General features: G+C 36.5%; 1 protein-coding gene across 1 annotated transcript in view; it reads left to right on the plus strand.

The window, feature by feature from the left end:
* mchr2 (melanin concentrating hormone receptor 2) overlaps positions 1 to 17,796 on the plus strand; it is a 47,332-nt gene extending 29,536 nt beyond the window's left edge. The window contains 4 exon segments of the mRNA NM_001310106.1: positions 1,227 to 1,436; positions 11,410 to 11,604; positions 12,938 to 13,057; positions 17,353 to 17,796. Of these exon segments, the coding sequence (NP_001297035.1) occupies positions 1,227 to 1,436; positions 11,410 to 11,604; positions 12,938 to 13,057; positions 17,353 to 17,674 (847 nt within the window). The 3' untranslated portion in view covers positions 17,675 to 17,796.
* The last annotated feature ends 250 nt before the right edge of the window (positions 17,797 to 18,046 follow it).

Genomic DNA, 18,046 nt, shown 5'->3' on the forward strand with positions numbered 1-18,046 from the left:
AATATTACCTTGCCAATCCTGAAGGATTTCTTTAGCCCTAACAGAAGGATTCTGTTACAATTTTAGCACAGTTTTAGCAGAGTTACTAAATGTTTACCAGACTGTCACGAAAAAGTATTTTCAAATTGTCACATTTATCAAAGCTGAAGAATGTGTCAGTTTAAAAGAATGTGCCAGTTAATAAGAATGTGCCAGTTAATAAGAATGTGCTGACTATTTTAAAATGTCAGTGGGGATTGTCTAGTATGTAGGGTTATTGCTCTAAAAAGTTCATTTACTAAACTGGTACAAAGTGAAGACCCCCTATGTTGCATGCCCCAGCATAGTTCCAGTTAATAACTGTAATGACATTGTTTTTGCTCAAAAGGATAACCTTGCATTTATCAATACTGAACCTCATTTGATGCCCAGTTTATTCTGAAACATACATGGAACCTATATTTTTTGCACAATTTAGTAACATCAGCACACACAGAGACAGTACTTGCTAGCCTATATAGTTACAGTTGGGTTAAAAAAAGACCATCAAAAGTCCATCAAATTCTACCCTTCCAAGTGAACCCGGCATACATACAAACCTATAAGTAATGATGAGCGAATGTGTCCCGGTTCGCTGAAAAATTTGAAAAGTGTTTGTCGCGTGACTTTTTTGCCGCCCACATCTTTTTTGTTGCAGCTTTTTTGACTCGCTACTAATTTTTCCGCTGCAAATTTTCATGGAAGTTTCGCAAAACAATTTATTTCGGTACGTGTCTCTTTTTTGCCGCAGCCACACCCATTTTGCTGCAGCTTTTTTGACTCGCTACTAATTTTTCCGCTGCAAATTTTCATGGAAGTTTCGCAAAACAATTCGCCAATGGCGAAATGCAGAAATTTTCTTTGAATCCATGCCTGGCGAAAAAATTCACTCATCACTACCTATAAGGTCATAAATTACCTTAAGGTCATTTATGAATGAATGAAAAAGAAAAGTACCAAGAACAGATTCCTGGGGTACTTTATTGTGCTTTATAATCAAGGGGACAAATACTCATACTATTATCATTTAAAATTTATTCCAATATCTTACATCCTTAATAGTCTGAAAAGCTTTGACTCCATTTCTATATTACGCATAAGAAGCACTTTGAAATATCAATATCAATGTATGTGTTATTCTTTGACTCTGCATAATATATGGCATTCCATGACATTATTGGCTGTGTAATTATATCTGTAAATCATAGGTCTAGAAGAAAAACCATACCAGATATCTACATCTGTAACCTGGCAGTAGCAGATTTGGTTCATATTATTGGAATGCCATTTCTTATTCATCAGTGGGCTCGTGGAGGAGAATGGGTATTTGGAAGCCCTCTTTGTACTATCATAACTTCTCTGGATACCTGCAATCAATTTGCATGCACAGCCATCATGACAGCAATGAGTTTGGACAGGTAAGTCAATTTGGTAAAGCCATAAACATTTGTATTATTGTTACAGGTATGGGACCTGTTATCCAGAATGCTTGATACCTCCCAATATAGATTGTAAGCTCTACGGGGCAGGGACCTCCATCATCTTGTGGTCTTGACTCTTATTGCAACTGTACCTTGTATTTATTTGTATTTATTGTTGTACTTTGTATTTATCTATTATCTTAATAACCCCCTGTTTATATTAATGTATTCTACTGTACAGCGCTGCATACATAAGTAGCGCTTTATAAATAAAGATATACATACATACATACATACATACATACCTGGGGTTTTCAGGATAAGTAATCTTTCTGTTATTTGGATTGCCAAACTATGAGTCTACTAAGAATAATTTTAACATTAATTAATAAACCTAACAGGAATGTTTAACTTCCAGTAAGGATTAATTATATCTTAGTTAGGATCAAGTACAAGGTACTGTATTATTACAGAGAAAAAGGAAATCATTTTTAAAAATTTGAATTGTTTAATTATAATGGAGACTATAGGAGATGGGCTTCCTGTAATTCAAAGCTTTCTGGATAACGGGTTTCCAGAAAATGGATCTCATGCTTGGGTTTTTATATTTTTTTATTATATAAATTATGTGTAATTGATAAATCTCAGATAAAGAAGCTAAGAAGAAATGCAAGAAAGTGTATCGGCAAGGAGTTTATTTGTTCTCTGTGTGGCTTTTCTCCATATACTTCAGTTTCCTCCCACACTCCAGAAACATTTAGGCAGGTTAATTGGCTTCTGATGAAACTGACACTAGGGTGTGTGAATGTGATAGGAAACTAAATGAAAACCTCCAGTGGCTCAGTGAATTATAAACAAAGGGCTGCATGTTGGAGCTATGTAAATAACAGATAATAATAAATATACAGCATAATATACCCCCTAACTGTAACATTTTAGGCTTTTAGAAGTCACAAGTGTTCTTGTGCCCATATAAAAGAACAAGACTGTAGGCCAAGTGTTTTAATAAAGGTTGTTGAACTTCTAGGTCACTTGTATCAATCTATACATTTTAGTAGTATTCTTCATTGTTCTTCAATGTATGTCAGTGGTTCTGTTGATGCTAGCATGGGAGTGCTGTCAGTTCTCACCCACCTATGCTCAAACTTAAAGAGATACTGACACCTGAAATGAAACCTTTTTTACATCTATCATAACAATGTCTTTGCATGCTATTTATAATTTTGTCATATAAGCATTTGTCCGATGCTTTTACATCACCTATCTGATCCCCTATGTTCCTCTATGAGGGGGTTGCCATATTTGTGCAGCAGTAGGCTGTTAGCATTAGAAGCTATAACTGACAGGCGGAGAAGGGACAGTCAGGTTGGCAAAACAGTCAGGTTTAGGAACTTCGAGTAACAATTACTTACAGAAGCAGCCCTATCAGCAAAGAATGGTCAATGTGACCTATAGGTAACTTTTTATATAGATTCATATTTTAAAAAGTTTTTTGGTGTCAGTATCAATTTAAGGTTAATTGCATGCTCCAGGGGATACTGTGCTATGTATGTAAGTTGTAATGTAAACAGCATTCCTTATGTCATTTTAGGTCAAAATCTGAGCAGTAGAATTTAGTTCACTAGTGTATTTATGCCAGAGGCAATACTGTATGTGCCGTAAGCCATTTATATGACTGCCTCAGCACTTTTCAAGCAGGTGTGTGGGTGTTGGATGGGAGAGAGGAGCTCTTTGTGAGCTTACTGTTTGTGTTTTGCTTGGCATCCTGAAGATAAAGATAAGTGCTAATGAACCAGAAGTCTAGGAGCAACATCTTTTATCTGATAATGTCAGAATGTGCCATTGATAAGGATATCATTAGTGATGAGCAAATGTGTCCCATTTCACTTCCAGCAAAAGTTAGTGAAATACATTTTGTGGTGCCTTTTTTTGCGCAAAATACATTGTAGTCTATGGGCATTTTGTTGGTACATTTTGGGGAAAGCCATATCTGCCAAAAATGTTTTCTAATTACTAGATATAATTTACATTTTCTGTTTAAGGTGTATAAGGATGTGCCCAAACTATAAATTATTTAGTGGATAATCAAGGATATCAAAAGTTGGGAGTGGGGGTGAGGTGAATCAATGTGGTGGCTTCCAGATGGTTGGGGTGAGGGTGGCAGGCAGGGAAGATTGGGTATATGGCTGTTAGTAACAGAAGTTGGATGGTTCTGCTGGTGCCAGCAGACAGTGACAGATTAGTATTAGATTTAAACAGCATGTTTTGGTGTAGGATAGCTCAGAGTATAGGAATACAGGGAAATGGCCAAACTATTGATCAGTAATCCCCAACCAGTGACTCAGGAGTAACATGTTGCTCACCAACTCCATGGATGTTTCTCCCAATGGCCTCAGTAGTGTGATTAATTTTGAATTTCTGGCTTAAGGTGGCCACACACGTGGAGATTTTCGATCTTAAGTGTGACCATGGGGTGGGTGGTGGGTTCCCACCCTCCACAGTTGTTCAGGGCTGAATTGTCAGATATGGAGGTAGAAACAATAGGATTTCTACCTCCTTCTGCCGATTCAGCCCTGAAGGTAGATTTTGCTCAGGCGCCTTCAATCACGCCCGATCAAAATCTTTTAACCTGCCCGTCGCCCCACCGACTTGCCATATATGGCCAGCTTTAGAGGCACAGTTTGGTTGCATAAAAAATAGGTGTACTGCCAAACAGAGCCTCATGTATGCTGCCAGTCCACATAAGAGCTACCAAATAACGAAATACAGCCTTTATTTGGTACCCCAGATACATTTTTCATGCTTGTGTTGTTCCCCAACTCTTTTTACATATGAATGAGGCTCAAAGAAAGTTGGGGATCCCCACAATAGATTATATAGGGAATTAAGTACCACATATTGTAATATAAGGATATTATAAGTCACAGAGGAGATCCATGACCCTACAAGGGCATATATATATATATATATATACCTTTGTATATATACATACATACTGTACATACTGTATGTATATATATATATATATATATATAATCACAAAGTCTGGTAACAGGCACTCACAATATAAAAAATCAGCGTTGCCTGGGTGCAGTCCAATGCGGGATAATAGAACAAAAAATAACCAGGTACCGCTCTCACAGGTCTTATAGACAGAAATTTATTCAAAAAATCGGGTCTAACGTTTAGGCTGCCATTGCAGCCTTTATCAAAGACAATGTGAATACAGTGAGTACACACAGAAAAACCTGAAAGTGGCACGAAAATAGTGATGTCATGGTGTGGGGGAAAACGTGATTACACAATAAATGAAATAAACACAAAAAATCCAAATAAATTGTGAAAAGAAATCGAGTAGAGACAAGGTAAGTATATGAAAAATCAAATGTAAAGAATAGAGGAGAATATGGAACCCAACCGGTAGAACTCCGTACACTAATGTTGAACTGTAACTCGCACATACTCAAAATCAATCTCACTCGTCCTATGTCTATACGCGAGTAGTAGTTAACAGGAATAGAGTCAGGACTGTGTTAGGGACAAAATCAACTTACAGGTCGAGTCGAGCGGACCGGTGGCACTTGGATAAAATTCAGCAGTCGGGCTGGTTCAGCCGATCGCGATGTGCTGTTAGCATCCTCATTGGTCCCGTATGCAGCACGTCAAGCAGAACGTGCTGATAGTATTGAGTGGCGCTGCTGTAACGATTATGGGTCAGGGCTGCGTGAGGTGATTGGCTGGCTTGACAGGGCATATACCAGCAGTGAATGAAACTACTGCGGTTCCTTAAGCATACTCCCGAAAGTAGAGTAACATATCTGCGGGCACACACAATAGGTGTTGGGCGCGCGTAAGAGAAAGTATAGGCTTGTACAAAAAGTGGCCAGTTTCACTCCCCGATGCTTCGATGCTTGAAGTCACCAGTTGTCAGGGGTTGCATTGTAAACACCAGACGGGGCACATATTCATCACCTATAGCAATTAAAATATCCATAGGTCACAGCGGACAAATAATATTGTAGTGACCCTTCACAATAATTAGTGGCAGAAGTCCTAGTCAGGGATAAGGAGGGGACGGCTGGTTCACAGGTGCGCATGGTGGAACCTATGGAAAGCGGTCCATTAGGCAGCACTGTGTTCACTATTGTTACCATGCCCTCAATAGAGCCCAACTGTCACTGGTCTAGATGTACGGACCATCCAATATTCACTATCCAATGCTGGTCCTAACCAGGTTTAGACAGGGGGAATGGCTGGTCCACAAGTGCGCATGGTGGAACCGATGTAGTACATGGTCCATTAGGCAGCACTGAGTTCACTATTAATGCCATGCCCACCAATATGCCAAGAAATATGCCAAGAAATATAGCTGGTCAACCGATGTGAGTTAATGGACCAAACGATATTGGTGGTCCCCTATTACGTGTATGAACCACGTAAAAAATAATAGTTACTTGCAAACTAGAATCAAATCTATAGAGAAAAAGTGCTATGTAGGATGTAGCCACCGTCATATAGTCAAAAGTATATCACCACAGCAGATCATTAATAATATCTCAGTATGGCAGTATGTGAAAGTGAGGGTCATAGTGCATCAGTGAAATGAAACAAAGTAACGAACGCCGGTTATAAGTTCCAGGAAAGGACAGAAGAAGAAAATAGAAAAAAGGAAAGATTACCATTCACAGAGAAAATAAACTAACAAAATACAACAAACAAAATAAAAGCAATATTCTACACGTTAGCTCATGTTCACGTGCAAAGTAATCATGTAATAACTTAAAGATATACAACATATATAGCCATTTCTACCCTAGATCCGAGGTTATTTTTTATATATATATATATATATATGTATAGTGATGAATAAATCTGTCCTGTTTTGCTTGGACAAAAAAATTGCAAAAAGGAAAAAAATGGCAAAATGCGGCAACTGCAAAATGTTTTTTTTTTTTTTTTTACACGCATTATTTTTTTGACATGACCATGAATTTTTCTCACTCTGCAAATTTTTTATAGCAGTTTCACAAAAAAAAAATCACCAATGTCAAAATGTGGAATTTTGCAGTGAATCCATGCCTGGCAAAAAAATTTGCTCATCACTAATTATATATTACAGATTCACAGATGGACTTTGTAATTTAGTCATCCAAAAAGTAAAAAGATTGCAGTCTGTTGGGTTAAATGTAACTAAAGTTGCAATTTTTGCATCAGTTCTAGAAATCATCATCCATCAGTAAAATATTGTAGCATTTATTAGTCTCTAGTTAGAACACAAACATTTGATTGGTTGCTATGGGTTACTAAATGGTGCAAATTTTGCCACTGTTATTAAATTACCCTCTATGGGTTGTAGTGTCTCTTTGTCACTGACACTTTTTAAACCTTATTGAAAGTTTATAAAATGCATTTAATGAATATGTAACTTATATTTTCATTCCTTTTCTAAGCATAAATATTATTTGAAGCTAAAACACATTAATCCTGCGCCACAGTCGTATTGCTGTACTGAAGGACACACAATGTCAAACAGCATTTTAACCTTGGAATTTATACTACCCACACATTCAATTATATGCCTATTTGCTTGCATGTCTGACATATTGTAATATACTTATATACATATATTCTTTTCTACTAAGCTGATCATCAACAATGTGGAAAAATTACTGCTTATACAGTATGCTTAATCAATACCATCCTGCCTTCCTAGCTGCTGAAATATCAATCTACCAGGGACCTGTGCTTATCTTTACAATATCATATGCTGTGAAGAATCAGTTCCACTGAGTTATCATAAATTCCATTTTATCACATTACAAAAAAAACTCGAATGGTCACATGCCTTGAACATAAATATAAGATAATTATATGCAAACCAGCATCATTGCTTCACTGATTTTCCATAGCAGCGCCCACAGTGTATAAAGCATTCAAGATAATGTTTATCTCCCAACTGACCTAATTACGTTCCTTTGTTTTTGTGCAGTGTTAGGTTGGCACTAGTCTTGGCTCACAATGAATGCCAACAAAAGGTATTATTAAGTTTTCATCCTGCTGTTCAAGACAAAGTAAAAAACAGTTATTGAAATGAATGAGAGAACACTTTCAGAGGCTAGTCTAGTACACAAAATGTAAATGTGTTGCTAGTATGCAACATACTAATCAGACCGAAAATATAAACATGTTAACAGCAGTGTACATTAGATAGGTAGATGATAAATAAATAGATAGACAGACAGACAGACAGACAGATAGACAGATAGACAGATAGATAGATAGATAGACAGACAGACAGACAGACAGACAGACAGACAGACAGATAGATAGATAGATAGATAGGTAGATAGACAGACAGACAGTTAGACAGACAGACAGACAGACAGACAGATAGATAGATAGATAGATAGATAAAAAACAGTTATTGAAATGAACGAGAGAACACTTTCAGAGGCTAGTCTAGTACACAAAATGTAAATGTGTTGCTAGTATGCAACATACTAATCAGACCGAAAATATAAACATATTAACAGCAGTGTACTTTAGATAGGTATATGATAAATAAATAGATAGACAGACAGACAGACAGATAGACAGTAGACAGATAGATAGACAGACAGACAGATAGATAGATAGATAGATAGATAGATAGATAGATAGATAGATAGACAGACAGACAGACAGATAGATAGACAGATAGAAAACTGGAAGAAGCACACAAACGAGCAGACATACTTCTAAATTTATGGATTTATTCTTGCTAAATCCTTATCTAGTCTGTTGAGTTCAGTAGTCTATGTAATTGACCAGCCAAAAAAATTGTACAGCATTTTTGCAAATACTAATCAATGAACATAACATGTAAGTATAATTAGGGTATTTTTCCTAGTGTTGCTAACTCTTAAACAACATAAAAATCCCCTACAAAAAATTTAGTCCGTGTACAGACTCTTTGAAATCTTTCAATACCTGCCACTCTGGCTGATTTAAGGTTAATAGTAAGGCTTCAGCATCCCCCCAATCACTTATGATTCCTTCTCCTCCTTTAACCCACTAATTCCACTCCTTTAGAAATTGACTTTGGCTGTTGGCTACTAAGCATGCTCAGTTCTTCTCAACTCAGGTTACCCAACACACCTTTCAGTCTAGCAGCAAATGAATAGATGGTATTGCTGGTTTCCATAAAAACTCTGGTCTAGCTGTAAAATTTGTTTTTTTTTCTCCTAACCTTCGGTCCTGAGCTCAGTTTAACCATTACAAAGCTTAATCCAAGCAATCAAAATATGATCTACCTGTGTAAGCCTACATTCTTCATTCCATGAACTTTACAGTGCCCATGTGCTGTTTACACATGATAATGTCACTGAATATGTGTGAGAGGGAAAATGGCCGCTGGGTGAAAGCTGCTATTTGATTTAGGAAAATGTGAAGGTGCTGGAGAATGGAGGGGATATATGCAGTGCAAATGGTGTGATTTGAATTGGGGAGATGTGCCCAACTTATATACATGGTAGGGAAATGTAGCCTTAACATGTCTTTTAAAGTGTATTTTTACTGAGCAGAGCACAAACAAGGATAAAAACCCAAAAAACCCTTGATTATACACAATACAGTATGAATCCTTGGTCCATCTTTATGGCTTTTCTATGTGCTATTTAGTGGTGTGCTCCTCCCATGGCATTCCAAAGTCCCCACTACTCTTTTCCAGGTAAAATTCAATCACCTTTCATGGTGTTAGCTGAAAAGCTGTATAATTGCTGTGAAGGCAGGATACTTTCTTAGCTGTATAGCTGTACAAATTAGGAGTCCAATGAATTCTATTTTACTAACAAGTGTATAATGACAAATCGTTTATGCATGTGAGATAAAATGTAGTGCTAAATGCTAAACTCTATGACAAATATATAGGGGCCTAAACTGACACCTTGGACACCCTGCCTTGCACCTAGTAAATTACCAATGTGTTGCTAATGGAATGAAAACTTGCAAATAAATAATAATTCAAAAACTGCATTTTGCAATGTAAACAAATTTTAAACAATCCCCCAACAATCTATGGTTTTTGTTATTTCTTGAGCAAAAAAGGGCAAGCAGGGAAACTGAAGCTACTCCATGTTTGGTCCTTGTAATATAGATAAGTAGATAACCAGTGCACAGATAAACAGAAGTACATTATGCAGTGGGATTACCTGAGCTCTAGTGATCTAATTTACATTTTTATGATACATTTAATTTACTTATGCATTATGGAGTAATATGTTTAGCATCCAGTACATAAAAGTATCTCCAGGGCAGTTTTTGATAACCAGACATTGATAAATTTCAAGGTTGTGAAGCAACTCCATGGAGAACTAGTTTATATAGTTTGCTTGGTCAACCCACTCCTGTTATGCACAAGTGGGTAATTAGCCTTATGCTCTTTGACTGATATGTAAGTTTTGAGATTAACAAAATAAAAAATCACAAAAATACGAATACAAAAACTAATTTAGCAATGTAATACCATTCAAGCAATTTTAATTTGCATTATGAATATCAGTAAAATGTTTTATTACATACTCTGTGCACTGGCACAAACAAAAAACTCATTAACTATATTCCGCTAAATGTGGAGTCGCAGCATGTTTGCAAAGCATACATTAAAGGGGAACTCTGGCTTCCAACCAAACTTTGCTAAAGAGCCCCAGACAACACAGAAACCCCTAATATACCTAGCATAGTAATCTGTTCTTCAAAAAGTATGAATAAATATCATGTTATATGCTAAAATCCAGCAGCAAAACACTTCTTCCCATTCTGCATCATTCGAAATCCTGGTAGGGGAGGAGGGGCTAAAACAAATTGTAACAATTTCTCCACAACTTACATACAGTATACAGGAAAAAACAATGCATTGCACTGCAAAGTTTCTTTCCTTATTGACATCACGTGTGCAGGGAATTGTGGGATTTGCAGCATGCAGGCTGAAGACAGGCTGAGGGCAGTCGACTACTGTTACATGTTTTTGAGTCTCAAAGTAGTCAGCCAGATCAGCAGGAGAACAGGCTTAGGTAACTGTTCCAAAGCTCAAAAAATGAAAAACAAGCTATATCGTGATACGAAGTATATAACTTACACTTAGGGGCATATTTATTATGCTGTGTAAAAAACGACGAGAAAATTCGCCACACATCGCCAGGCTTCGCTGTGTAAAAACGGCGTAAAATCTGCGTAATTTTTTTACACGGTGTAAAATCTGGCATTCAGACGGCGATCTTCTCCGTTTATTTTACACAGTTCTTACGCCGTTTTTCAGGAAATTTGTTTTACACAGCTTAATAAATATACCCCTTAGTTACGGTGGGTCCGGGTGCTCCAGCCCTAGACCCTCAGCTTAGGGAGCCAACCAGAAATACACACTGAGAAAGTAGGCTGGCGCTCCAGATAACCCAAATGTAAAACATCTCAAAGCAGCTCCGTTTATATTAAAAGCAGTCTTAGTTTATTGAATCTATGCACAATATACAAAAAAGCCTTACACGTTTTGTGCCACAAGGGGCACCAAACCATATTGTTATATTAAAAATCATGAAAAGGCTGCATATGTTTTAAATGTATGTATATTGCAATATATTGTATAAGTTGCTTCAAATTATATTTACTTTTCAAAAAGCTTACGTTGTGTTTGTGTGGAGTTCTTCTTTACAGGAAATTTAGTTTATATTGCTATCTGGGTGTGAACAGTTGCACAGAAAACTGCCACTCATTTTTTGCTGGAGTAGCTGTTGTGTTAAAAATATTACTATGTGCCGGTGATGTAAAATCTTTTTTTTTTCTTTTTACAAAATGCAAACTTTTATCCATGCCTATATATTGCGTATCTTACTCATATGCATCTTATAAAATACATAAATACATGCCAATTTTATACATTGACATCACACTTGGACATTTTCACTGCACTATACATTATTGGTTTATTTTCCTGCAGATACATGGCCCTTGTACAACCATTTCGGCTTACAAGCTTGAGGACTATATCAAAGACTATTCGAGTGAATGTTTTGCTCTGGGCAGCATCTTTTATTGTGGTGTTTCCAGTGTGGGTATATTCCAAAGTTATACAATTCAAAGATGGATTAGAAAGCTGTGCATTTGATTTAACAACACCAAACGATGTTCTCTGGTAAGCTTTAAAATGTGCATAGGTATTTCATTAATGCTGGAAAAATTGAAAAAATAGATTCATTTAAGTTACTGGAAGAATTTAGTCAATTACAATAAATACGTAATGATGACTTGGTGCCTTTTTCACACCCCTCTCTGTTAATCCCTCTGATGTTCCCTACAGTACTGTTCATTAGCGAGTTGAGCGAAAAAACGCGAGTTTTTCGTAGCCATTCCGAAAGTTGCGCAAAAACTTTCGGAATGGCTACGAAAAACTCGCGTTTTTTCGCAAAAATCGTATTGGTAACGAAAAAGTCGCGAAAATTTCCGAAAAAATTGCAAAATACCGATCATTACGAAAAAAAACGCAATCGGACACATTCGGCCCGTTCGTGGGTTAGTAAATGTGCCCCTTAGTAATAAAACAGAGCCTTTCTGTTTATTTATTCAGGTGTTGATGATTAAAACTCTCAAAAAGATAAGCATACCTTGTAGAGTATATTGGATCCTTGCTAGTGTATGAATATTTAAAGTGGTTCGCCTTTCTAAAAACTTCCAGTATATTATAGAATACCCTATAGTATTTCTAGCAACTTTGAAACTGGGTTTCATTATTTCATTTTTATACTTTTTGAATTATTTTCCTCCCTCTTCTTCCCCTTTCTAACTTTCAAATGGGGGTCACTGACCCCACAGTCAAATGATTGTTCTGGAAAGCTAAAATGATATAGTAATTTTTTATTAATTGTCTTATTATTCAGCATCTCTCCTATTCATATACTAGTCTCTTATTCAAACCACTGCCTGGTTTCTAGCACAAATAAGACCTTATCAACCATAAAGCTGCTGAAATATCAAACTAGAGAGCTGCTGAACACAAAGATAAATAGCTTAAAAAAAATAAAAAAATGAAGACTTATTATAGATTGTCTCAATGTCTACATCAATGATCCCCAACCAGTGGCCTGTGAGTAACATGTTGCTCCCAGTGGCCTCAAAGTAGGTGCCAGTTTTTAATTTTCTGGCTTGGAGGCAAGTTTTGGAAGCACAGAGACATAGTTTTCACATGGGGCTACCAAATAGCCAATCACATTGCTTATTTGGCATCCCCAAAAAACTTTTTTCATGCTTGCGTGGCTCACCAACACTTTTTACATCTTCATGTGGCTCACAAGTAAAAAAGGTTGGGGATCTCTAGTCTACATCATACTTAAAGGAAACTACCCTTTAAAGCATATTATAGAAATACCATAATTTGCTTCCCTCCTATTAGGGTCATTGTTTATGTATATTAATAAAAGGTGTCATTTTTATACCCCTCACTTATGAAGTCACGTATGTTTCTTTTGCAGGTACACACTTTACTTGACCATCACAACTTTTTTCTTTCCATTACCACTTATTTTAGCGTGTTATATTTTAATCCTTTGCTACACATGGGAGATGTATCATCAAAACAAATCTGCAGGACGGTAAGAGATAAATATTTTCACCTTTAATGATTACCTTGGTAGTGACATTTAGGGCTGAGATGAGATGGAGACGTGAAGATTAAGAGCAATAAGCAAAACATCACCACTTTTGATACTATTCCATTGGAGTTTAAGGGACAAGTTAAGTTATTTCCAATTGTCCCTACTACCAAAATAACCATTTTGGGAATTACTTTTTTTAAATCAGTCCATTCATTTATATGTGCTTTTGAATTAAGTTCATACATGATCCTGGGGTTCTATGCTGTGCAGCTGGAAGAGGTAGTCCACAAAGGAAAGTGAAGATTATAAACAAAGGATAATTTGGATAAGGATTTAAAAACTAGACACCATATCTGCATATTGGAGACAGGTGGGGTCACATGCTAGAGACTGGACAAGTGACATTCAAGCAAAGACACAAGAAAAATTAATGCTACGCAAAAAGGGTGGGCTTGAAACTTCAAAAGGAACAGGACTGGAGCAAGACTGGAATGAGACTGAAGCTCGATAAATGTACTAGATCTATACTAGGACAGACTGAAATCTTAAGAAAGCACCTAGGAACAAAATAACTTTGACCTGCAAAGCATGAAGAGCAAATGCCTAGCCACAGTTTAAATAGGGATAATTGGCAAAATTATGGCATGTCATTGTGGTGCCACAATACCATGGAGTTCTATTTCCAGTTCAAAATCATCTTAAGAAATGGAGCAAATCTGCGTGCACATGGGAAGATGCAATGAGCACCAATGTGGGAGCATTTTTTAAGCAGGCATGGATTAGCAGCGAAATTCTGTGAAATTTAGGCACAAAATTCATGGTTGCACTCATCCCTATGCACCACTTGTGTGTGACACCTACTGGAAATCACAAGGGTTTTTTCAACTTTTTTTTCACTTGTCCAAAGTGGAAGGATTAGTGACAGCAGATATTTCAGTCCTGCAATTGCTCTGATGAGAATGATTGGTATGTAGTGATGAACAAATTTTTTGCCAGGCATGGATTTACAGCGAAGTTCCGCATTTCGATATTGCCGATTTCTTTCGCAAAACTGCAGCACAATTTTGGTGAGGAAAAAGTCACAGTCGCATCAAAAAAGTCATGGTCGCATCAAAAAGTTGTGGTTGCATCAAATAAATCATGGTTGTGTCAAGTTCATCACGGGCGTGTCAAAAAAGTTGAGCACATCAAAAAAGGTGCATTTTGCAAATTTTTCAGCAGTTTTGCAAATTTTTGCGGGACAGATTCGCCATCACTCATGGCATTCTCAATCAAAACCCAAAGGCAACAGCATTTAGCCATTTTCAAAATAATAGTTGCTTAATAATAGTTTGTGCCAGGAAAGTAGGCCATGAACAGAGGTAACAAATACTGTGTATAACCATTGAGACTCTTTTTTATGTGAAAAAGTACTTGGAGCTTGAAAACTTATGAATTGGATAAGATTTAAAACCATACTGAAGGAAAAAATCTCTCTTAAGGAGCACTAAGGCTGAACAAATATTCTTGTTACTAGGATTTATCACTTTTTCAACCACTTTGCTGGGCAAGGAAAAAAGATTTGTAGAAGGCAGCTATAAATAAACACCACTGGTGGAATATACTGACTATTCTTTTCTATTACTTCCAGTAGCATCCCTAAATATCTGTTCCCAGTAATGCATGCCATGAAATATATGAATAGCTAGGACAATATCCATAATCCACTGAAATTGGCATGGCTGCATTGTTCTAAATGTATCATATATTACAATATACAAGGGATGATAAAAGATAAAGGATTATTTCCTGGCAAGAAATTGTTCACGTACAGCATTATTGTGTGTGTTCACACATAATGTTAAAATGTATTTGTACTTGTAAATGACGATGTAGTCCAACCTTGCCAAAGGGACTTTTTTATAAGAAAAAGAACTAAAACTGATATGATTCATAAAACTTTGTTGCTTTTACAATTTTACCTTCAGGTAGGAAAAAAGTGATAAAGTTCACTGACTTATATTACAGTATAAAAACACAACATAAATTTAATTTAAAGGTTGGTGAAATAAAAAAAAAAAAGTTGCCTTAATAAAAATGTAATATGGTTAAGGGTGACCTTAACTTTAATAATGCAGTTATATCTTAAAATGTTGACCAGCATGCCCTCTAGCAGCTTTACTTTCTGTTCATAGAGATGCCATATCTACTGCAAAGCAGAGATCTTCATATAAATGAAAAAATACAGTGTACCTATGGTGCATATTATAATGAATTCTGACTCCCCCAAACATTAAGTGGCTCCCTCTGTATTTATGGAATCCCTGATGATGGATTATGTGATCCAAAATGTGTAGGGAGCCACTACAAATGCGCACAGTTGTGGTACAAGGAGGGGGAGAGACACTAAGAAATAATTTGCAACATATGTGCGTGCTCATGGGATAAAAAGATGGCAAGCTGGCCCAGAGATTGATACCATTTGTGATATGCGTATATGTTTGAGTAAATATACTCTATTGGTGCTAGTCATTTTTAATTTTATTATAAATCTAACTCCTTAAGTAAATATTAAAAAAATATCACCAAAACTATGTCTGCAATATATTAAAGGAACAGTAACATCAAAAAATTAAAGTGTTTTAAAGTAATTAAAATATAATGTGCTGTTGCCCTGCAAAAAAATGGTGTTTTTGCTACAGAAAAGCTACTATATAAATAAGCTGCTGTGTAGCCATGGGGGCAGCCATTCAAGCTGGAATAAAGGAGAAAAGGCACAGGTTACATAGCAGATAACTAGTAGATAAGCCACATATAATGGGGGTTTATCTGTTATTTGCTAAGTAACCTGTGCCTTTTCTCCTTTGAATGGCTGCCCCCATGGCTACACAGCAGCTAACTTATATAAACTATAGTAGTCTTTCTGAGGCAAACACACCAGTTGTAGCAATGCAGGGCAACAGTACATTATATTGGTATTACTTTTATACACTTTCATTTTTTGGTGTTACTGTTCCTTTAATTATATAATAGTAATTATATTATTATACTACCAGTGTGGTTGGAAAGGTCATCTTAAGGACAGGATAATATGTATTTATATCTATTTTTTATTTACTGTATATAGTGCTACTTATGTACACAGCACTGTACAGCAGAACAGTACATTAATAGAACAAATGGTGTCACTACAATAATAAGTACAGATAAATACAAAGTACCGTTACATTAAGAAATAGTGTCAGTAGACAAGATAGTAATGTTACATGCATTGTGAAAAACCAGTAGTTAGTATGTGTGTCTTTTAGTGTATGTTATTTTATGGTATTTGATAATAGAATAACAATCAATACAATGCCATTATTTTAACTCAAAGGCCCAGGTGTGTCCATGAATTGTGTGGTTGCATCATTATAATTCTAACATATTTGACTTTTACTCCAGTTTATTCAGAGAGGAAATAAATGGCATCCATTAAAAAGGGGTAAATAGAGACCCAAGGGTATGTTGCAGTGAGGTTCTTTTGTGTACCATTGGCACCTTGTTTTTTGTTCATGTTTATGCAGGCATTGGACTATATTTTCTAGCAATAAAACCCAAACACTTCTATGTCAACTTGATATTTGATTCCAAATTAATTTTGTCACACCTAAACTGCAGAGTAATCTCCTTGTGTTAGATAATAGCAAAGTGACTGGGGTAAAGGAGGTAGGGAGGATTCTTTCGAAAGCATCATATTCCATCTGTGTGAGATGCTTATTTTAGAGAGCCAGTGAATGCTCTATGAAGGGGTTATGTATTAACAGTCATATAAGTCTACTTATATGTCTACAGTCTGTGTCATTTGCCTGTATCTAGTAAACCATAGCAACCAATCAGATGTTTGTAACCCCAGACACAATTTCTAAATCACTAAGCTGCACAAAATCGCCCAACTTAGTGCTTGTTTACCCAGCACTTATGTTTGGGGCATTGTGCAAGATGCAGAGAGCAAGCTAGGTAACTTAGTAAAGGAGAATGCATGCCTCCCCCAGCCCGCCACTTATTAGTAGAGTGCCGCCAAATGTCATTTTTGTGCACAAATTCCTGCGTCTGTGGTGGTAATTGTGGGTCAGGGTGCAAACATGCTTGCGACTGTTTTTTTTCTACTTTTCATACCACCCTGCACTTTGAAATTCCCCCCTAGAAAGCTTGTATTTATTCCATATTGAATGACTTATCTGAGGTTTTATCCATAGAGAAACCTCTGAAATATGATAAGATACAGTTATGAAAGCCATGCAGTATTAAAGATTTGTTTTTCTGTCTTTCAGATACAACAACAGCATACCGAGACAGAGAGTCCTGCGTCTTACCAAAATGGTACTCGTTTTGGTGGGGGTTTATATTGTCAGTTCTGCCCCCTACCATGTGATACAGATTGTGAACCTTCAGATTTCTCAGCCATCACTAACTTTCTACGTTAGCTATTATTGCTCCATTTGTCTCAGCTATGCCAGCAGCGGCATTAATCCTTTCCTTTATGTTCTTCTTAGTGGAAACTTCCGCAAAAGACTTTCTGACTGCACCAAAACGAAAATCAGAATGTCAGAGCGGGAGCTAAATTATATAGATACTTTGAAATCCAGCTTTTAATGTTTTACTTTTTGTTTTGTAAATGTAAATTGCACAAAAGGCTGTTTATCAATTTGTGTTAGCAACAAGTAGAGAGAACTCTGTGGATATACTTTGTGAAATTAAAAGTAAAATGTCCAGGAAAGGAGAATAGTTTATGCAATAATGAAAGGCTGACCTTGGGTGCTTTGATTACTGTGTTTTAAGTAGCCCATTTTGGTGCCAAAGTAATTTAAACTTCCCCTATTAAACTGCATAAGAATGGCTTATAAGTGTCTATGGAAGAGCTTGGCAGGCAATAGTTTGCCTAAGTGGACTGCTGCTTTTCAAGGCAACTATTGCCTGACAAACCCTTTGCATAAGTCTTTTTTTACCTGGGGTGCGTTGGCACTG

This window comes from Xenopus tropicalis, chromosome 5 (assembly GCF_000004195.4).
Source record: "Xenopus tropicalis strain Nigerian chromosome 5, UCB_Xtro_10.0, whole genome shotgun sequence".
Taxonomy (NCBI): Eukaryota; Metazoa; Chordata; class Amphibia; order Anura; family Pipidae; genus Xenopus; species Xenopus tropicalis.